The 22,081-nt window shown below is 43.7% G+C and overlaps 5 protein-coding genes across 5 annotated transcripts; 4 read left to right on the top strand and 1 right to left on the bottom strand.

Moving 5' to 3' along the window:
- Positions 1-241: 241 nt before the first annotated feature.
- Positions 242-1,426, top strand: LOC108059758 (chymotrypsin-2). The gene is made up of 3 exons (XM_017145177.3): positions 242-594; positions 661-937; positions 1,028-1,426. The coding sequence occupies exons 1-3, from the start codon at positions 329-331 to the stop codon at positions 1,379-1,381; spliced, it is 897 nt and encodes a 298-aa protein (XP_017000666.2). The 5' UTR covers positions 242-328; the 3' UTR covers positions 1,382-1,426.
- Positions 1,427-2,813: 1,387 nt separating this feature from the next.
- prom (prominin) lies at positions 2,814-17,971 on the top strand. The gene is made up of 19 exons (XM_017145231.2): positions 2,814-3,276; positions 5,336-5,663; positions 7,726-7,781; positions 7,839-8,071; positions 8,133-8,320; positions 8,475-8,570; positions 9,621-9,832; positions 10,515-10,671; positions 11,306-11,831; positions 12,759-13,050; positions 13,171-13,424; positions 14,770-15,201; positions 15,673-15,897; positions 15,958-16,098; positions 16,160-16,351; positions 16,425-16,610; positions 16,773-16,856; positions 17,426-17,491; positions 17,734-17,971. The coding sequence occupies exons 2-19, from the start codon at positions 5,366-5,368 to the stop codon at positions 17,837-17,839; spliced, it is 3,744 nt and encodes a 1,247-aa protein (XP_017000720.2). The 5' UTR covers positions 2,814-3,276; positions 5,336-5,365; the 3' UTR covers positions 17,840-17,971.
- LOC108059798 (NSFL1 cofactor p47) lies at positions 6,303-7,489 on the top strand. Its single transcript, XM_017145230.3, has one exon. The coding sequence runs from the start codon at positions 6,388-6,390 to the stop codon at positions 7,441-7,443; it is 1,056 nt and encodes a 351-aa protein (XP_017000719.2). The 5' UTR covers positions 6,303-6,387; the 3' UTR covers positions 7,444-7,489.
- LOC108059751 (cuticle protein 16.5) lies at positions 9,577-20,132 on the bottom strand. Its single transcript, XM_017145171.3, has 3 exons — positions 19,777-20,132; positions 17,674-19,707; positions 9,577-9,894 (listed from the first exon to the last, which is right to left on the bottom strand). Exons 1-2 carry the CDS (start codon positions 19,780-19,782, stop codon positions 19,399-19,401), a joined length of 315 nt encoding a protein of 104 aa, XP_017000660.2. The 5' UTR covers positions 19,783-20,132; the 3' UTR covers positions 9,577-9,894; positions 17,674-19,398.
- Positions 18,029-19,257, top strand: LOC108059746 (serine protease inhibitor 42Dd-like). Its single transcript, XM_017145166.3, has 2 exons — positions 18,029-19,007; positions 19,063-19,257. The coding sequence occupies exons 1-2, from the start codon at positions 18,029-18,031 to the stop codon at positions 19,188-19,190; spliced, it is 1,107 nt and encodes a 368-aa protein (XP_017000655.3). The 3' UTR covers positions 19,191-19,257.
- Positions 20,133-22,081: the final 1,949 nt, after the last annotated feature.

Below are 22,081 nucleotides of genomic sequence, written 5' to 3'. Positions count from 1 at the left end.
TTAGTAATTATAATTATTTATACATTTAGAGATTATTAGATCTTAGAATGAATAAAACTCCATATTAGAAAATAAAAGCCAGTTTCTTGTACATTACAATATGAGGAAGAATTAAGGTAAGAAAACAAGAACTTTTGGAACCACCCTATCAAGCATATTCACCAGAATTTACCATGCCATAGTAGTTACCAAATTGTATGGGTTATATTGGTATCAAAAGTCATCGAAGACTGTAATATCCCCTAGAGTCTCACATTAGCACACTATATCCGTTTCCAAATGCTTCAAATGTTTTTTTCTCAACATAAAAAAAGAAAACAAATGAACCATGAAAATTCTGACTGTGGTTTGTTTGGGACTTATCTTGAGTAGATCGCTATCGGAGGCTGAACTTGGAGTGATCGGCGAGATAAGCGACGAAACCTTCGAGATGCTGATATCCGGTGGCTATAAGCCGAAGAGCAATCGGCTCTCCCGTCACGTGGTCTCGATTCGCACCCACAACTATGTGAGGCACCGGGGGGATAATCATTTCTGCAGCGGAATCCTTGTGAGCAGTCGAGCGGTCCTCACAGCAGCCCACTGCCTAACGGAGTAAGTACTAGAAGACTAGTCCCAGAAATCCACCCTCTAATCGAGTTATCATACCATATATCATAGTCGCTATAAGGCCTCTATGAATCCGCGGGGCATTCGTGTGGTTTTCGGGCATATAACCCGATTGGCGGACTACGAAGAAGCCGACACCCGAGCCGTCGATCGGCTGGTCGTCCATCCGGAGTACGAGCGCTACAAGAAGAACGACCTGGCCGTTCTCAGACTCGCCGAACGAATCCCGAGCTCCAACCACAATGTTCTGCCGATGCTCATGCGCAAAACGGCCAACGTTACCTATGGCGATACATGTGTGACCCTCGGCTGGGGGCAGATATATCAGGTGAGCTAAGAACCCATCCTCTGCCATCACACTTACAGTTTACACAGTGCCCCAAAGCAATTACAGGTTTTAAAATAACTATATTTTTAGCACGGTCCCTATTCGGACGAGCTGCTCTATTTGGACGTTATTTTAAGGCCTCCCTCGCTTTGCGAAAAGCACTACGATTCGTATACGGCAGATTATAATGTCTGCACGGAGCCCGTTGGCGACGGATTGACCTGTGCCGGCGACATGGGCGGACCACTGATTTGCAAGGGGGCTCTGATGGGACTCATTGGCGGACATCTGGGCTGCGCGGGCGGCAAGGCAATGAAGTTCCTGAGCTTTCTGTACTACAAGGATTGGATAACAGTCACTGTAAAGTCCCTTACTGATTGTGGCGCTAGGATCTCATTGAGCAGTGTTTTTCTTACTCCCTTTCTACTGGCTTTCTTAAATTAAAATCAACATTAGGTAAAAATATCGCCTGCAGAGTGAGAATAAATTTTGAATTTGGTTAGAAAATGGCTAGAATTTCAAAGTTCAAAATAATCTTAAGAATTCGCGGAGTTTTTAAGGGGCTAAAAGAAAGTCTGCACACCATAATATATTCTAGCATACTTTCAGACACCTTTGGTGGTGATTTCAAAACTCTTGTGATTTGTCTAAAATTGTATTCAAATGTGACCTAAAGTAACATCTACATTGAATTTTAGACAACCAGCTCATATGATTGTCCGTTGGTTTCTCGCAAATTTGCAACCACATTGCACCTTTGATGGTCCCGACTTTTTGGTGGCCCCCGGCAACCGCCGTTGCATTTCTGCTCGAGTCATTTGTGACCCAACAGACATTGATACAACGCACAAAGGACGACAAATGCACACAAAGAGACGAGGTCCCCAAAAACGACCGGAAGTGAATGTGGTGCCATCAAACTGGATGCACCTTTGCGGATGCTTCCGGTTAAGAGCGACCAACTGAGTTCCATCAGTTCAGACTTTAAGTTTGAAAGCCTCTTGGGGCCGGCGTGCAAATCTGACGTAAAATGCATAAATCAAAGGCAAATTGAATTTTAGCCATGAAAAGCACTTCTGGCACGGATGCAGCCGTTGTCGTTTTCGTTGTCGTTGTCATTGGCGTCTCCCGCTGCGAGCTGTGACAATATGTTGAGGAAAATGGCGGGGAAAATGACGACCCCTCCTCGAATCTCCATCACCATCGCCATCGCCATAGTGGTGCTTAAGTTTAGCCTGCTCCGCTCTCGGCTTTCAGCGATGGCAAAACTTTGTCTGGCTTGGCGTTGATGCAACTTTAAAGTAAAGTCTACTTAATGCAAAGCTCAAGGCGCCTGTGCCGCCAACACAAACAAAAACTGCGAAATTGGTCGTTAGTACTTATGAGATATATTTGGCGTTTCCACGAAAACTAAAGAGCTCTTAGCGAGGCTATGCTGTTAAATCTCACAAGATGTCTTGCAGAGAATTAGGGTAACAACATCTGGTATCTACGATAATATAGCACATATTAGATTTTTGCTGAAAATATAGCATACTTTTTGGCTAACTTAAAAACATGTTCTAAAGAATTCGCGTTTTCAGAAAAATTCCATCTTGGTTGTTCGGATCCGTTAAAATGCGGGTATACCATTAATACCATCATAATTCTGCTGATATTTTTTTCCCAATTGCTTTTCCCGCCTCAGCAGCACGTGCTTTTCGCCTGAGCAAAGAAAACTCGCAGCCAACAAGTCCATACTCACCATACGCCCCTTGTCCATTTTCACTCGCTGCTCGTTAATGCAAATAGTAAAACAGGGAAAAATTTCTAAGTTTTCTTTGCTGATTATTTGGGCCTAAAACCTTTTCACCGTTCAGTCGTCGAGCGGCGCTGGTCGAGCTTTGTGGCAGAATCACGGAGTAAATCGAGTCCAGGACACACACTTTGAACTCACACCCATTGCTAATTATGTGAAAATGAATAATTAATTGGTTGATAATTGTCGGGTTGATTGCCTGCAATGTAAACACCGAAAAATTGTCGCAAATTCGCAAACGGTCAATAAACGTGAGCCAAAAAGCGAAAAAACCGTGTTTTCAAATGTGCTCAATTACGAATCGATTTCAACTCAATTTCGGGCTCCGTTTCGGTAACGGAATGTTCAAATAAACGAAACGAATCAACATATCAAACTAATTGCAATCGAATTTAAATAACGTTCAATTAAAAGCATGGTTCGCAAAGTCAAACCCATAATCACACGATATTTGCTTGTGTAAAGTGTGTGTGTATGTAAGTGTTTTAGCGAGAAAGGGCTTCGAATCGACATCAATCAATTAATTGGGGACCCAAACGAGGTGCGTAAGTTCATTTGGCGTGCAATTTGTTAATTAATCGGATCCGGTGCATTAGCACAAACTGGAGCGTTAAGTCTGACTCATTAAAGTTAATGCAAATTGCTGACTTCGTTTTGGAAAAGTTGTACTTTGCGTTGTGGGTACACATAGATTGTCTAAAAAACTGGGCAGGAATTAAATCAATTATTTATGCGCCGAAAAATAGGCAACAAATAAATATAAATCTTAAATAAACTCCGCAGAATTCAAATAAAATATTTATGCGCCAAAAAATAGGCAACAAATAAATATTCTTTTTCTTTACATACCTTAAGGTATCAAAAGTATTGTCAACAAATTCAAAGACGCTTAACAGACTAAAATAAAATGTATTTTCTATCAATTTATTGGGAATTGCTTTTCAACTATTGATTTAAAATCTCCAGATATTTCTAACATACCTAACCGCCTTAATATCTTCCCCATTGTAACGACATGTGAATAACTCCACTGTAAGCCGCTCTGAAAGCCTTTTACTGGGTGTGACCCAATGCATTGAACTCTGCCACCTCGCTCCATAATACTTCGTCTCCGTTATCATTGGACGGCTTTCACTAATATCTTTCCAACAAGCAGAGCAATGGCTACAATAATAGGGAGATAATAGCCGACAACAAGTCCACACATTGCGTATCGAGTTGCCTTCGAAAGAGCTTGGCCAGCAAATTCGAACGCCTTGACTCGTGTCCACTTGGCCAACAGAATCGCATATGTATATATCTATATAATGTGTGCAGAGAGATAGAACCATGGGGAGCCATGGCGAAATCCCACCCAATGCATCGGGTATCGAGTTTTAATGACCCACTTTCCAGCTCAAGACTATTTAAGTTCGGCCAGCCATCTGTATTGGTTTGGTCTAATTCTCAAAAGTCCCCTGGCAGAGCAATTAGTATGGCCATTGGCCAACATGAATGGCCGATAAAGGCGGCAAACGGCAATCGGCGAACGTGGTATTGTCAAGGAAAACAAATGAGTTGAGTTTGCCAACGGACACTTGGGGGGCTTCTTCGGCCCGGGGTGTTCGTACTTCTTCCTCAGGCCCCCTGCAAAAAGAGATGTCTGGTGGGGAAAGAGAAGAAAAAAGCACAGAAAGAGTAATTTCACAGTCTCTGAAAGTCATTACCCATTGTTATGTGTACTGTATTAGGTGAAAAAGAGAGTCTTTTTTCTCTGCTTTTTTGTCTCTATTTTGTGTGTTAACAACATTCGAAAGGGCAAAGACAGCACAAGATAGCAACAAAAGCGAAAAATGAAATTAATAGAATTAAGAGGTGAAGAATTCAATTCAAGGCAATATTCAGGGACGCCGATTAAATGGAACAGAACCTTGAATGGAAAACGGTTCAAGCATACGTTGCGTATGCTTAATAAAATACGGCGAAACAATTAAAAGCTTAGCTTAGATTGGCAAGGATAAATATTTAAAAAAATAGTATATTCAATTTGAAATTCCTTTTATATAAATTAAATTTTTTAATAATATTAAAGCAATAAGAAAAAAATTATTTCTGACTTCAAAAGACTTTTTCTACATTTTTGATGATTTTGTAAAAATATAAAGAACAATATGAATATTACGTATACGTAATGTGAAATGACATGATATAAACTGCACTCTACATGATTAACCAAACTATCACTCACCTTTAAGCTACCACAAAAAAGGCTCATTCTGTATTTAATAAACCAAATTTAGTTCCCACAAAATTAATTTGTGTGAAAAATATATAAGAAAATTCCCCACGAAGCAGCAATATTCATTAATTTGGTGAATGTCACATAGTCAGTGTGAGTTACTAGAGGGGAGCCCAAAATCCTAGCCTGCAAGCCGGAGTAGGAACATACATATGAATGCATAATTGGAACATAAAATTCCGAAAATATTTTACAACATTCTCGGTGCGGAAGAGGCCCCATGTGAGTGTTTCGGTTTTTGTTTGGCTGGAAAAGGGGGGCTCACTCCCGGGTTTCCTCTGCTATTCATGGTCATGCCTGTTCCGCATTAATTCATTCGCAGAACGGAGGGAGGACCAGGAACCGACCGAAGATGGACCAGCGTAATCTAACACTGCCAACGCCAGCCGCAACAACAATTATGTCCTCGTCATCCGCAGCGATGGCGGCGGGCTTCGGATCCTTTGGCGGAGGACCAACGACGTCTGCCCTCGCAGGATCCACAATAGCATTAGCCACAACAACAACAACGCCGGCAGCAGCAGCAGCAACAACGGCGGTCACATTTTTTACCTACAGCATACCAGGCATGGACATTGCGCCAGGACCATTTATATTCACCTACGTTAGTGAATTTTTATCGCTTATCACGCCCGAGGAATTGCCGCTGGGTAAGTCTTCATCCGCCCCCCGCACCCATGTCATGGGCGTGGGCGTGTCCTTGTGTCCATGAGGGGGTGTAACTACCATATATGCTTCCGAAGGATATCGTGGCAGGGGCTTCCGGTTGGTTGGGGTGTCTGCTTGCCAACAATGAAGGCATTAGAGATGTAAATTCAGGACAGCTTTGATAGGTAGGCAAGTTATTCAGCACAGATGCAAGAGTTGGGTTAAATTGTGCACAAAGAGAAAAAATCATAGATTTAGGAGGGCCTAGAAATCACTATGGTTTCAAAATCACTTATAAAGGTGTCTAAAAGTATGCAAGGTTATATTTTTAGCTTGTTGATTTATGTTACATATAGTCTCTGAATTTCGTTAAATGAATAAGATTTAACATTATTTCAAAGTAATTATAATATAGTTCATGTTAATTTTTAAACACCTTCTAACTTATAATAAAATTCCAACTAATTTCCCCCAGTGCACGAGTACTTTGTTATACGTTTAAAACAATCAGGGCTTAAATAGTTTCCATGGCACTAATCCCCAAGTAAAGGACCTCTCTCGTACCTGACCCTTTTCCCATTAAAAATGCATGTTCGGTGAGAGGTTGTGGCTGCCACACAAGGATTTTCAGGCCCAGTCGGCCAGGCTACAGTGATCCCACCCCCATTCGAACAATATGTGTTTGTAAATTCAATCCATCCCCCAAAATTGGTAGTGCCTGCCCAGATGACCGATGAGCAGAAGCTGAGAACTTTCATGGAGCGACATGGGGTGCGTGAGGAGGTGGCGCGTCGCTATCTGAGTTCCAACAACTGGTCTCTGGACATAGCCAGTAGCTCCTACGAATCGGATGCGGCGGCTAAGAAAGAGGAGCAGCCAGAGCCAGAGGGAAGCCATCCCGATCTCCAATCCCTGCTGAGTCAGCACTCCCGGAAGAGGGAGAGCCCGGAGCAGGATGGCTATCAGGCGGGAGCCTCGGACAGCTCCTCCGATCACGAGGTTCCTCCGGTGGGCAAGCGGGTAAACATCAATAACTCCACGCCGGCCATCACGAATAACGATAGCGATCGGAGTCTGAGGGTCTGGGGCCATGGCGTTCGCCTGGGCAGTGCCCATCCCATCAATCCGCCTCCTCGCTCGGCAGCCGAGGAAGATTCCGACACTGAACCCACCGACGATGAGCACACCATTGTGGTGCTGCATCTCTGGTCGGAGGGCTTCTCCCTGGACGATGGCTCCCTGAGGCCATATGCTCTGCCGGAGAACGAAAGATTCCTGCGCGCTGTCTTGAGTGGCGAGTTCCCGGAGGAAATGCTCCGAGTTCCCAGGGTTCAGTTGAGTGTGCAGGATCACACCAACGAACCCTATCGTCACTTGTCGCGGAAACAATTTATGGGACCCGGCAGACCACTGAACAGTCCTCCATCGCGGATTGTCGTGGGTCTGGTGCCCCTGCCCGTGGAGCCCCAGTCGCTGCAACTCAACGAGGGGGCCGCCATTACGACGGTTCAGTTGAGGATGGCAGATGGAAGTCGGGTGGCAGGACGCTTCAATCTCACCCACAACGTGGGGGATCTCTATCGGTATGCCCGACTGGCCAGACCGGAGTTCTCCAGTCGAAACTTCGTGCTCATGACCGCGTTTCCGCGACAGGAACTCCTCGAAACGGACACCCGAACTCTGGTCCAGGCGAATCTCTGCAACGTGGTGGTCATCCAGCATTTGAACGAGGAGCAGGCGGATCCCTTGTCCAGTGATGCTTCCGAGCAGGTTGTGAAATAAAAGGCAGTTGAGACATTATTATTAAAAGAGGGTCATATCTTTTAAGCAGCTTTCTATCTTTTAATCATAGTTTTATGTAGATTTATGTAGCAAAAGTCAATTGGAATCATATTAGGAGTGTATATCGAAAGAAAAAATCTGATATGAAATCGAAAAAGTATTGGGCTCAATGTTATATCCATAGGTTAGATATATCGAAATTTTAGTTATCGAATAATATCGCACTCAACGTTAAATCATTTCCCTGAAACGAAAACTACCCCTATTTATTTAATATTTCAGATTCCATACGCGATGTATTACACAAAAACACCAGCCTGCTGGACTTTGCCTCCAATGTGAGTGGTTCTAGGGTAGATGCAATGCTATGATAATAGTCCCATTCCCCCATTTAGGCCATTAAAATCGAGTCTGGCTTCATAGCCCTGATGAGCGTGTTCGCCATCCTGGCCCTGGTTCCCCTGATCGCCACCTGTGCCTGGTGCTGTGGTCGCCGCTCCACCCAGGAGGAGGTGGACCACATACGGAATGCACCCTGTAACATCCGCGATGAATCGCTGGAGGAGAGTTTGCGATGTCGCAAGAGCGCCGGATTAATCACCCTGTGGATTGTTTTCATCCTGCTGACGTGAGTTCCTAACTTTTTGGGTGGGTTAGATAAAAAAGTAACGAGTACCCCTTTCCAACAGGCTGAGCGACTTTAGCATATTCTACGCCAACAGTCGCCTGTCCGCCGGCATCGAGATGACGCCCGAGATGGTCAAGTCAGCCGTGCACGACGTGGAGGTCTTCCTGAAGGACACGCATATACAAATCAAACACAAACTGGATAATGGCTTCCACGTTTCCGTGGAGCGGGTCGTCAAAGACCTGGAAGGTCAGTAGCGAAAAGTTTGTGCCAACTTTGTGTCGCCAGGCACTCGACTTCGAACTCCCGCCCATTTTATAGCCTTCGATCCGTGCATTATGCTGCAACTTTCTCCGCACTGCGAATCTAAATATATGTGATTCTATATCTATATCCCTTGCAGACGTGGATGTTCTCCTTGGCGAGCCGATTCAAGCGGAAATATCCGCACACACTGGCCTTGAGCTGGCGTATGATTCACTGACGACACTTAGCCTGGGTGAGTACGAAAGTACGGATGGTTAAGTGCTCCCCATGCGATGTACTGGTTTGGCCATGCGATTGTCTGGTTACGGACTTGACCCAAATTCCACTTCCATTGTTAGCGCCCAGCATGGACTGCATGGCCAGTAGGCCTATCCCTCCAACACCCGCTATTGGCCAAACATGACAATAAACCAGCCCCAATAAATTACGAGCCCCAAAAGGGTGTGACCTTTGGGTGGGGCTTTAAATTTTACACTTTTCCTCTCTTAATTTCACTCGCATCCCTATTTCCATTGATTGCATTTTCTGTTTTAGAGAGACATTAGTCTGTAGTTACGAACGGACGCTCTTTTGAGCGGTCAACCTTTGTTTCAAATTAGTTATTGTTATTTCCAAACAGTAGGACCCAATTAAGTCTTAATTATGACAATAATCTTTACATAAACATTATTTAAAGTACGCTCTCTTGAGCGGACAACCTTGAGTTAGAATTGGTTAATGGTACTAAGTACTTGGTTATCATTAAGCAAAAGGTTCTTTTTTTTTAAGCAAACACAATTTAATATATTTGATATTTCAATATCTATAATAGATAACGAATATTTTAATAAACATCCTAGGCTTTTCTAGATTCCTAGGCAATTCTCATTATCTATTATTCCAAGAAACCCACTTAAATTGCTCTTTCCCACTCAAATCTCTATCCCCACTCCAAGACCAAACAATCTGAAAAATCAGAACCCAAGGCAGTCGCAAATAGCAGGCCATCGGTAAATATGTTGGCTGCGGCTCTCAACCAAAAAGCGATTGTTTGCGCCCAATTTCATTAGGGGAATGCAAACGGAGAGGCAGCCGGATGCGGCGAAAGTCATCCTACACAATTGCCAAGATGACAACTCCATTATGTTCGCCATCGAACACAATGTGTAATTTGGAATCATGCTGCTGCGACTCCTTGAATCCCCAAAAACCCAGAACCCAACCAAAGCAAGCCACCCCCCAAATAAAACACGCTACAATAACGCTGCAAATAATAATATTTTCGTGCATTTGTCGCTGTCAGCGAACGCGGAGCTCATCTATCGCGTGCTCATGCTGCAGGAGACGGTGGGCCGGGCCCTGAAGCTCTCCCAGGAGGCGGCTGCCAGGATGGAGGAGCTGCAGATCCAGCTGTCCGTGCTGCAGCGCCAGTGCACGTACCGCGACCGCCCGCTGTGCGACACGTTGCGTATACGCAGCTTCGAGGAGAACGGCGTGGTCGACGCCCTGAAAACTGTGAGTCCTTTTTCTCCAGCCCAGCCTCGCCGCTCGATTATATCCCTTTTTACGAGGATACCCTGTAACGGGGTTTACTAGTTAGCATCAAGAAGATAACTCTTAGTTCCAGAATATTAGTTGAATTTTTTAATCTTCCTAAAAACGTTTTAAACTAAATACAGAACACTTTTAATAATGAAGTGACATGGATTTATCTCAAAAGACTTTCTTACTTTTTTTACAGCATACTTTTGGGCAGCTTTATAAGTGACATTAAATCTTTTGTGATTTCTTTGGAATCTCCCATTTAAATGAGATTTTATTTAGTAAACTTAAATATTTAAAAAAAATATATAATATATATACATATATGTTGTACAATTTAAATGTTTTTATTTTATTTAAATATTACATTTTCAATGTGCTTACATTGATTTTTTACTATTCTACTTTGAAATCATTTTAATTACTTTTAGAAAAGTCTAGGGTATCCCCCGTTTCGATTCCTTCTCAGTTAACCTTCGTTTCTAGTTGAACGTATAAATAATTTGTACTCTGACTTCCTTCGCTTTCTGCCCCTTTCCTCCCCCTTTCTCCCTTTCGGACCTCACTGTTTTTCTAATTTCACCCGCAATATCTTATTTCCTGGACAACGGAACGACAACGGAACGGCACGACGACATCGCTGACAATTTGTCAGCTGCAAGAGGACCAGAGCATCTTCCGTATGCGCTACTTGGGCGAAATTGAATTCGGTGCCACTGTCAAAAATCTGACATCGGAAGTTGGCGTGTCACGTTCCATTTTCAGCAATTTCCCGCAACAAGTTAAACATGACACGGCATATGAACGGAACTGTGAGTACGGCAATCAAAATAAAAGGATGTGCGGGGCCCAGAGATTTAGGTTTGGCTTTCAACCGGGCCAAGTTAATCGCCAGTCCTACATCAAAATCCATATTGAGCGCCCTGGCCAAAACCCAAAACCCAATTATGCCAACTAAGGCTAAAGTGTACAATTCAATCAATAGCACAGGTGTCAGGTTTCCCAATCGCCCCCCTTTTCAAAACCCTATGAATCTGGCAATGCAATTTCCGAAACATACAGTTGAAAACACTGGGGGAAAAATTTATATCATGTAATGAATGGACCGAATATAATCATCATTTTATTTCCAATCAGAATTTAGAATTTCTTTTAGAGGTAAAAATGGCTAAAAGTATGCAACAGTATGTTTTGCAAATATTCAAAGCATACTTTTAAACACCTTTAAAGGAGATTTTAAATCCTTTTCGATATCTTTTATACTCATAACAATATATTTATATTATTTCACTTGTAAATTATTGCACATTGTAAATACCTTAACACTTATTTTGCCCTGTGCAACCACAGAACTTTCTCAAGTTTAGCCCCCAATATTAATTAGTGTCATTGGGTTCTGGTTTGTGGATGCTAATTGAATTGGCCCTAACTTATCGGTATCTGCAGATACGTTGGAGCAGCTGGCGAGCATTCGCCACCGGACGACTGCCAATGCCCAGCAGCTGACCTCGACGATAAACGGACTGCTGCAGCGCCTGGAGGGCACCTGGTCGTCCCTGGAGCCCGCCTACAACGAGCTGAAGGAGTGGGCGGATGCCTACTGGAGTGTGGGTTGGATTGCGGGCACGGTGATCGTCTGGGTGATGCTCTTCATGCTGATGTCCTACTGCTGCTTCCTCTGCGAATCGAATGCGAAGTCGGGAGTGGTCTTCTTCATCGCCGTCATGCTCATCTGCCTGGCCAGCATTGGTCTTACCATCTATGGGGTATTTTCCCTGGCTGTGGGTGGCAATGCCGAGGTCTTTGTCTGCCGATCCCTTTACGATCAGGACTACAATATGCTGGGCAAGCTGCTGGACAAGCCGGGTTATGCATACGCCCGGGAGCCCCAGACGGGCATCATCGGAGAGCTACTGCGTCCAGTTGGAGTCAATCGCTCGGTGGTCAATGTGGGTCTGGGCCAGGCCCTCAGGTGAGTCTGAAAAATCCACTAACCACCGAGTTCCCAGGTAGCCCAAAAGTTGAAGTAACGAATTTTGTTATCCAATTACTTTGATACTGTACGTGCCTGTAATTTTGATTGCCCCCCAAAGACCGAGTTACCTTGTGTGGAAACATTTACTCCCCAGTTTTTATGGTTTCATCGATTGGCAGTTAAGAGGGAAATTAAGAAGGTTCCCATGTAAAATAATAACAATTTTTGTAGGTTCAATAGGTTCATAAACTTGATTAGACCCCTTAAATTCTGGTTTGTTAAATTTTCCCCTCTTTTTGGAATATTTCGATTTCCGAACCGCCTGGCTGCACTTTTCGGAAATCTCCTCATGAGCCAATGAAATCCCTAACGAAAAGCTCTTAATCGATTCCACTGTGATTACCCATTTCTGTGATTATTGTTGCCACTCTCGAACTTTTCCGGCCCCTCATTTTCGGCAAAACTTGGGCCACCGCAACGCACTCTCATCCTCGACTTGCCAAGTTATTCGGCTTCGAAATCCCATCCATCCCATTTGGGGGGCTCAGGAACTGGAACTGAGGAACTCATGGGTGCAGAAAGCAGTCCGCCCTAAGCCACAAAGTTTTGAAAGCCCAGTGAAATTTGCTAGCCACATGGCACTCAATTTTGCAGGGAACCCAAACCCAAGCACACCAATGCCAATTCAACTAGCCGCACGCACCACCCACTCGAAAATGCACCGCCCACTTGTAACCGCAAATTTTAAGCACGATTCCAATTATCCGAGCAGCTACAAAATGCACATGCATGCGGGGTATGGGCCTGGGCATAAATGGCCGAGTTTGCAGAGATGCTCCCCCCACCCGTAGATATTAAAGGAGGCTTCCATCCAATCCGATCCAATCTTTTTGACATTTCTTTGACGCAACTACAACCACACAGAGGCTGCGAGCAAAATCAAGCATCGTACAATGTCTTTCAATTGGATGCGTTCGTGAATACCAGCAAAATCGCCGACCTGAGGCAGTTCCCCAAAGTGTCCACCGCCATCGATGCGATTTCCGTGTCCGGCCGCACGCTCCTCTCGCTCACGCAATCCGTCCAGAACATTTTGGAGAACATGCTGCAGACGTCCTCGTTCAATTTGACCACGTACCGCAGCAGCGTAGGTGCGCCCACGCCCGAAAAGGATTTGGCCACGTTCATTGATCAGATGCAGCGGGTGGCCTTGCAGGTGAGTTGCAGCGGACACCGCCTGATTAGTTTCAATTAAAAGGGGGGGAAACGGGGGCCCACTACGTGAACCGCATAATACCGCATGCATCCGATTCACTCATCCGATTTGTGTCGCCAGATTCAGGATGTGGCCACGTCCTCGCGCATGACCACCCTGGGCAGCCGGTCCAAGCGGCTGCAGGCCTCCATTCTGCAGCCCCTGGAGAACCTGCAGAACGAGATACTCTACCACCTGACGGCCCTCGAGCTGCAGCGGGATCCCTGGGCCAAGCAGGTCAACCAGACGCTCAACCACCTGAAGAGCATCCAGGGCTACCTGGAGAACAAGGCCGGCGAGATCTGCCACAATATGACCAGGGCCTACACGGATCGGTAAGATATATGGGTCTATGGGGGGGATCAAATTATAGCACCCTTTTATTATTGGGAGAAGAATAAGGCAAACAATACAATACTGCAGCCTATAGGCTTTTAAATTCGCAAGAAATCTTAAATTTCAAGGATAATAAAATAAAGTTATTAGTATTTATAAATTACTAATATTTACAAATCTTTAGGACTAAAATATCACAAGAATTGTAAAATCATAAATCGCACAGATTTATAGCACTGCATTTTTTAGGCATAATAACGATATATTTAGGACAGGGTTGAATTTTGTAAAGTCACAAAGCATGCCTTCGTGCACGCGTCTATCTAATATTGAGCACACTTCGATTCTTCTTTGTGTCGCTGTCCGTAATACTTTTTTTTCGTCTCAACTCTCATTTAGTTCCTGGGGCAATACAATTCTAAATATAACGTAGCATACTTTTAGAGATGTTTTACCTTTAAAGCGAAAATCAAACTTCTAAACACCTGAAAATAGCCTGGCCACTGTTAATTGCGGCAAAGTCCCAATGGCTTTCTACCAAAAGTCAAGACCCCCCACTCCATCAAAAAGTCTTCCATTTAACCATAGTCACTTTTCCGACCGCCTGCAGCGCACTTGAAGCCGTATTCTCGGTCTGTCGGCGTGTTTGAGTTTTATTATTGTGTTGCTCTTTCCCCAACTGGCAGAGCAGCAAACAACTCAAACAATTGCAGTCGTGCACTCGGGAGTAGTGCACACAGTTTCCGGCTTTATCAGATAATTGAAAGTCCTAATCGTTTGATTAAGTTTGCCAAGTGTCATGATTGCATTTTTAGTGTTTTTCCAAGTGCCCACTTACGCTTGCCACACACAATCGCATTTATGATAGGTGAATTGGGCAGGAATGCTAAATATTTTGATGCCGGGACTTGAGAAATGTCCTTGGTTGTTTTAGGCCAAAGAAGTTTCTTGCATTCAGTTTAGAATTGTTGCAGCCACTTAGGAACTCAAGTGCTCTCTACACGATATGGCCAATAAACAATCAAATTGTCGTTTGATTGTCTAGATGTTATTTCGGTAAATTCAAGTAGAGGTTATAAATAGGAGTATATTCAAATGTACTTAAAGTTCAGACGGAAGGCATTGTGCTTTCAGAAACTTTAGAATTTTCAAGAAAACAATATTAATAATCGTGAGACAAACTAAGCTTCCTTGTAACTCAAGTGCTATTAGGTTTAAAGGTGTCTAAAAGTATGCAGTGAAAAAACAAGCTTACTAGCTCTTCAAAAATATTAGTAAATTATTTTATTTTTGGAAAAGAATGGTTTACTTTTCGAGCTACGCCTAATATTTTTACCGCCACAGCCTGAAGGCCTACTTGACCACCAGTCGTGCCACCATGGAGTCCCAACTGGGCGACACCACCACCAAGTGCCGACCCTTCTACGACACCTTCGACGCCAGCCGCACCTTCATCTGCCGCAACATGGTGGACTTCATCAACGGCCTGACCTTCTTCATCTTCCTCACGCTGCTCCTCTGGGCCATTGGCACTCCGGTGGGCCTGAACCTGATCACCGTGCAAACGCGACTGAATGCCATGCAGGCGGCCCAGTCGCGCAGCAAGGGCAGGCACAGGAGGAGCGACCGGAGTCCGGAGCAGGAGCAGCGGAGCGGGAGTCGCGGGCGGAAGAAGCAACGGACGAGCAGCTCGGCGACGACCAGCGGACGGAGCGGAAAGAGGGAGCAGAGCCGGGAGCGAAGCACTAGCAGCACTGCGAGACCGAAGCCACCACTGTAAGTCACACGTTGGGCGCCAATTATTTAATTTCGAAAAAGAAAAGGATCGTTATTTATGAATTGGCCTTTAGAACAATTTAGAATCGAAAATGGAACTTTAAAATCCTTGCTATGGGATTGTTATAAAATATTGATTGGTGATCCCAATTTATTGAGCAATCATTAAATTTCTTTTCTCAAATTATGGCAATTGGATGTTGTTATACACATATATTGGTTTTTAATGTACAAATATGAATTGAAAATTGATATTTATCATCCTTGCTATGGAATCAGTGATTGGTGACCCCGATTTCTAATTATTTTACATATCAAATGTGATTGACACTCCATTTTCTGGGTTCAAAGCTTTACTTATTAAAATCTATGAAATACATAGATGACTGTTGTGATTGGTGACCTAGATCACTTCATTTCATTCCTTTCCTCATACTCCACCTATTAATGTCGAAGTGTTTACCCTTACAGAAGACGCACTGCCACTGAAGAAACCCTGGACCTGGCCGACGAGGACTCCACTCCATCGAGACAGCAGCAGCAACAACCACAACGTCGTCCGGAGCAGAGTCAGCGGGAATCGGACAGGGAGCGGGTGCGGGAACGGGATCAGCGGAGTCGGGAGCGGGAATTGAGCCGGGGTCGCGACGTCTCCGCCTTGAACACGCCGGTGCGCAATCGCAGTCGCCAGCAGCTGTGAGTAGCCATCCCCTGATTAAGCCACTTCATCTCATTCCATTCCATGTTGCATATCAGGCGCCACGATCCCGAGGATGACAATTGGGGCTCATCCAGCGGACCCAGTAGGGCCAACTCGCATGAGCGAGAACGCGAGACCAGTCAGACTAGAAAGATACTCAATATTTGGCAGTCGCGCAATAAGATCAAGACGCCTCTGTAAGTGCAGGTCCCTTGCGATACCTTAGAAACCCCAAATTAACCCCAACTTAACCCCAAGTCGCCGGCAAGGCACTGAGGAGTTTGACTTTGAGGATGCCCACGAGGACAGAGGGTGGCAGGCCCCGAATCAAAATCCAAATCAGACTCAGAACCAGAACCAGATCTATAGCCACAATCAGTCCAGTGTTAGTCCCGAACAAAGGCCCGATCCGCGCAGCCAGCGCTCGAATCTCCGTGCTAGGACCAAGTTGTAAGTGACCGCGTTGGTGACCCCGACAGTCCCGAGACCACCCAGTCCACTTTGCTCACTCTCTCTGCCGTAGACGTAGTGCCAATGCGGATAGAGCTAGCAGTGAAACGGCCCGGCGTCCCATAACTCCCGTGCTCAGCGTGAACCCGGACATTCCGGCCGCCATTCCGATGCCCCGGACGCCGATGCGTCTCAAGAGCAAGGTCTCGCTGACCGCCCGAGCTGTGCAGGACATTGTCAACAAGCGGAATCAGCGTCTGTGAGTGCCGTGCCTCCTGTCCCGGACACCAAAGATAATCCCCAGCCAAAGTCACTGAACCAACCACCAAATCTCACCCGACCCATTAGTTCAGTTATGATATGATAATATGATAATATATTCTATACCACTGAAAAGTGAATAACCTTATATCACCCATAGCCAACGCACCGGCACCGATGAATTCGACTTGGACGAAAGCGATGCCTACGGTGCTGGAGGCCATTTGGATGCGGACGTTGCGGCGTAAGTTTGGAGAGATTTTAGGGTGTTACAGAAATCTTATGATCTATTTATTTACTATTTTAAATAAAATATCATAACCTCCTTTATGACTGGTGTGAAACTATGATCGTAATTAGTGTGGATTCGATCGAAAAAATATTAACGATCTTGAGAATGTTTACTAATAATCTACATTGGTGGTATGATCATAAAAAATAACTTTAATTCAGAATGGTCCCATATGATAGGGTCTTAAAGTGTAACAGGTATTTGGAACCAATGCGGATAATTAATAAAAATTATAATGCTTCACGCTAGTTACGATTGTAATCGAATTAGATTTAAAGGCACAGTATCATAAGTAACCTTAAAAGCACCATACTTAATTGGTATATTTATAATTTGACCAATTTATGAATGAAACTGTTTCGTAACCATGACGAAATGGGATCTAAATATTGCAATACCCAGAAACACACAGTCATAGGGTTTTCAAGAGTCCAGAAAAATTAAACGACCTTACGATCACTTGAGATTTCTGTGACACCTTGGGTAATGTGATATTGATAATGGTTTTAATGATCTTTCAGCGCCCGACGAACGCCGCCCAGGTCCGCCCCACCGCCGCCCCCTCCCCCAGCGGCCGGCTTGAACAGGTTCTACCAACGTTATTAACCGTTTTTCAGTTGCCAATGAGTTTGATTTTTGATTTTGCCTTTTGGTTTTTGATTATTTGATCGAATCTTGAGCACATGCCAGAGAGACAAGAGTACCAACCAAAACACACACAAATTCTTATTGTGTTCACAGCGACAAAGTCTATATATTCTGAACTTACTTTCTCTCCCCGCCACACTCCACCGAAAATCGATGAAAATCGATCCAAAAATATCAGTAGTGATCGCACGGTGCGCTGGAACGAGGATGAAACGGAGGATTTCGACTTCGAGGAGGTCGACGCTCCGCCGAAGAGTCCCATGTACTTGAGCCACAATCTCCATTGAGACCATCCGAACATCTCTTTGTATTTCGCTTTCTAGCACTCCCTAGATCGTAAGTCAAACTGTAGCTATAGTGGCGATCCAATATGTTATAGGCATTTAACAAGCGTAAATAAACAAGTAATCTGTAGCGAATTCACTGAAGTTGTTTTATGGGTAATCTAGAAATAGTCTAGTAGAAACTCTTTAACCATGTCGAGGATCGTGTGTAGTCTTCTGTTGTTATACTGCCTTACTTATGAGGTCCTTTGTAGAAAGTTTACTACTCTTCAGTTGGTTTCGAGGGTGCTTCTAGAACTATCCGATACCAATATGGTCATATGTCCACCGGCTATTTATGAGGCCTTGGCTCAAGTTTACCTAGGAGCCAGCGGAGAAAGTGAGGATGAGTTGAAGGACATTCTGGGCCATCCTTGGTATACAAAAGATCAGGACCTGGAGGCCTTTGTAGAGTCAAGGAATCCCGAGTTGAATATCTCGAGTAGAATGTTCCTGTCGAATGGCTTTCCCATTCTACCAAGCTTCCAGAAATTGTCCAAGAATTATTTCAGCACGGAAGCCGAGAGCACGGATCTCAGTGCCCAGGGAGCCAACAAGGTGAACCAGTGGATATCGAAGACGACGAAGGGAAGGATCGATGATCTCATAGATCCTTCCATGCTGGACGATGGTGCCAAGGTTATCCTGGCAAATGCCGTCAGCTTCGAGGCCTTTTTGAGGTTGAACTCTGTCGAGAGCACTTTTTACTTGCCGGATGAGAAGCGATCGGTTAAGGTGAAAATGATTGACATAGTGGGAGAATTCCCGTACAGATTTCAAAGTGCACTAGATTCGCACATTGTGACGCTGCCCTACGAAGGGTCATCTTTATCCCTGGCCATCATTGTGCCCAGAACTTTCCGGGGCATCGGCAATCTGGAGGACAATCTGGAGCATCTCGACCTGGACGAAATGAGTTTGAGAAGAGTTCACATCACCCTGCCCAAGTTCAAGATAAAATACGAGCAAGATATGGCCCAACCACTGATAGATCTCGGTTTAAAGAGTATTTTCAACCATGCCAATCTCTCCGATCTCACCAAAGCCAAGGAAACGTTGAGGGTCGACAGCATTGCACACTTGGTTTCTATTCAGGTGACTGAAATAGGAGCCACAGGTTCAGCAGCCACAGGTTTAGTCTGGATTTTTCTGTACCTTTTGGATTTTTAAACTGTTCTAATTTGCAGATACTGAAGTTGCGCGAACGAGGAGAAGGGCCGTACAGATGCCTTGCAATCGTCCCTTCCTGTTTGCCATCGTAGAGGATACTAAAATACTATTCTTTGGGCGTTTGAGTCGACCCGAATGGAATTAATTGGCTATTATACTGTACGATAATGCAATAAATTAGCTGTGAACAGAGGCAAATCGATGTCATTTCAGTCTTGTCATCTTAGAACTTTATAGTTATAGTTTTGAACCTCTTTGTAAAGCCTATTCGAAAAAGTCCACAGCTTTCGCTAGGATTGCCATTATATTTAGTTTATCGAATCGTTTGGAAGTGGGTTATACAAGGATCCTCTTTACTTCTTCTTCAGGAAGGGACTGACGATGGCTGGAGCGGAGTAGGTGGTGATGGGAGCTGCATAGGTGGCCACAGGAGCAGTATAGGCAGGAGCACTGTAGACCGAGGCAGTGTAGGCTGGAGCAGCGGCAGCATAAGTGGAGTATGCAGGAACTGCAGCAGCATAGGTGGTCACTGGAGCACTGTAGGCCACGGGAGCAGCAGCGGCATAGGTGGCATAAGCTGGAGCAGGGGCATAAGTGTTCACCGGAGAGGCGATGAAGCCAGCCTGGGCGGCGGCAATGCAGAGAGTCAAGCAGATGAGGAACTAAAGGAAAATACAATCGAATCCTTTAATAAATTATATTAACATTCTGAAAGTTGTACTTTAAATTACCTTCATGTTGATTTAATTGTTTGGGTTGGTTGGTCTGTCAGTGACTGATGCTGTTGGCTAAGATTCCTCAGCTTTTTATTGACCAATTGTCGCCACATTGCAAAAACGGGTTTATGGCTTAGCCAGACCAAATACAAAAATTCGAAATCAGAACACAATTGCTTCCGCAATGATATTTCTGCCAGGTAACGTTCATTGAATTTATTGGGAATTACCAATCATCGGCGTGTCAAACTGATTACTCTTTCTAGTGTTCGACAACTAAATAAAGAATGTTAGATGAAATATTTTATATGACTTTTCTGGCTTTAGTATCCTTGAATATTCTTGTTTAACTATCAATTAGGTAGTTGAATTGATAATTTCAGATTTAAAAGGTGTCGCTTAGTAAGGCTTCGGCTACAATAAAGTAGGGCGCAAATGACTCAGTTGATGGAGGATAGATCTGTGTGGCTTATTTCATTGAGCAAAGCTGTCCTGTGGTGGACATGGAAAGCGAGTCCTGTCAATTGTTTCAGTTGCCAACTGGCTTCTTCAGAACTATGTATTTACCTCACGAGCAGCGAATTGTTGAACTTCCAGGCGAAAGTGATACCCTGTAATGAATGTAGGATATAGTAAACCTGACACAGCGACAGTATTTATCCAGGTACTCACCTGTCATCAACTCCACGCTCTGGAAAAACTCATCCGGATGCACATGGCCCAGTTGCAGCAAAGTAGAAATTTTGCTGTTGTCTCCATTTCCGGGAATTACTTCAATTTAAGCTTCACTAATTAAACCACCGGATTAAAAAACAATAACAAAAAGTTTGTTTTGTTTTGATAGCGTTTTTGTGAGAATGGCACTTAAGTGTTACCAAAGCTGGACTAGGAGAAAATACTTCAAGACCAGTGTTGCATAATGCGTGCTGCCCTACGATTTCAGCGCGGGCTAATATCGATGAAAGTATCGTTATCGTTCAGTTCAAATCGCCGATAATTGCTGCCATAATTTAAATGCGTGTAACGGTTTTTTAAATTATATTTATACATTGCATACAGGCCACAAAGTATTATTACACTCGTTCAGTTAAAAGATGTATTATAATTGTTGTTAGCCAAAGAGCTTTACACTTTATTAAACCATATTTAATGTTAAAGTTATAAAATTTAATAAAGTGGCAAAAGTTTGTTTGATGTGGGAATTTATGAAATAAAAGTGCGCAGGCTTTTAAATAGTCAGCTGCATCAAAGTCATGTGAATTATCGGGAATATCTCTTCTGATTTTCGGAGACATTTTTTATTAGCCCGAACAAATCCTAAATATTTCCTTGGTCATTTTCCAGCGGCTTACGCAATTGGGAAATAATGTGGAAATCCAGCCGGGGCGATTCCCAGACTCAGTAAATCGCCGAATGCCAAGACCCAAATCGAATTTGATTTAAAAATGTCTTTAGCTGGCTGCTGGTTGCAAATGCAATGCAATTTCAGTTGCAGTTTCGCTTCGCTTACCACCTGCCGGGAGCATTTGGTTTATATTCATACCTTTTTTTTTTCTTTTTGTTCCAATCTGGTCTTAATTTGTGGCAATTTGTCGGACCAGAAACCCACTGGGCCAGCCACCAGCCACCATGTGCGTTTGTTTATGGCTTATTATTATTATTTTGTGTTTAGCCTAATTTTTCTGGCAAGTTTCTTGCACATTCGGTGGCCCATGCTAACCTGGTTGAACTCTTGAATTTTATGGGTTCACGGAAAATAAATTATATATATTTAAGAATACACAGAAACAAAAATGGAATAGTATTAAATAAAATAAATATTTAATATATAATTTAAAGATTCCTATGGCATATCCTAGTATTTAAAATAAAAAATATTTAATAACATTTTCTTACTTTATTTTTTATCAGTGTATAAAATAAATATAAAAGATATTTCGATAAGTTAAGAGTGCCAAATGTTCAGTTTCCTTAAAGCTTAAAAACTTTGTTCCAGTGCTGTACAAACTGTAATCCCTAGAACAAAAACTTTTCTTTGAAATCGTTTTACAAAATCTGTCGGTTTTATGGTTTACACCTCTTCTTTCAGATTTTCCCCGACCCCTCGTAGAAAAAGCTACATCCTAGTAAAGGACACCGCAAATCCTTCACCACAAATCCCTTGCACAAATACTAATAAAGACGTGTATTCGAGCGAAAAGCTGTCCGAAAATAGGGGGGGAAAAGCTGCACTTTTGATTTTGCATACTCCTGTGGAAAACGGAAAATGAGAGTCGTCGGCCCAGGAATCGTCGAAATACTGATAGTTTGCTTTACAAAT

This window comes from Drosophila takahashii, chromosome 2R (genome assembly GCF_030179915.1).
Source record: "Drosophila takahashii strain IR98-3 E-12201 chromosome 2R, DtakHiC1v2, whole genome shotgun sequence".
NCBI classification, from domain to species: domain Eukaryota; kingdom Metazoa; phylum Arthropoda; class Insecta; order Diptera; family Drosophilidae; genus Drosophila; species Drosophila takahashii.
Note: the sequence above shows the minus strand (reverse complement) of the source record. Positions and strands in the feature narration are given on the sequence as shown.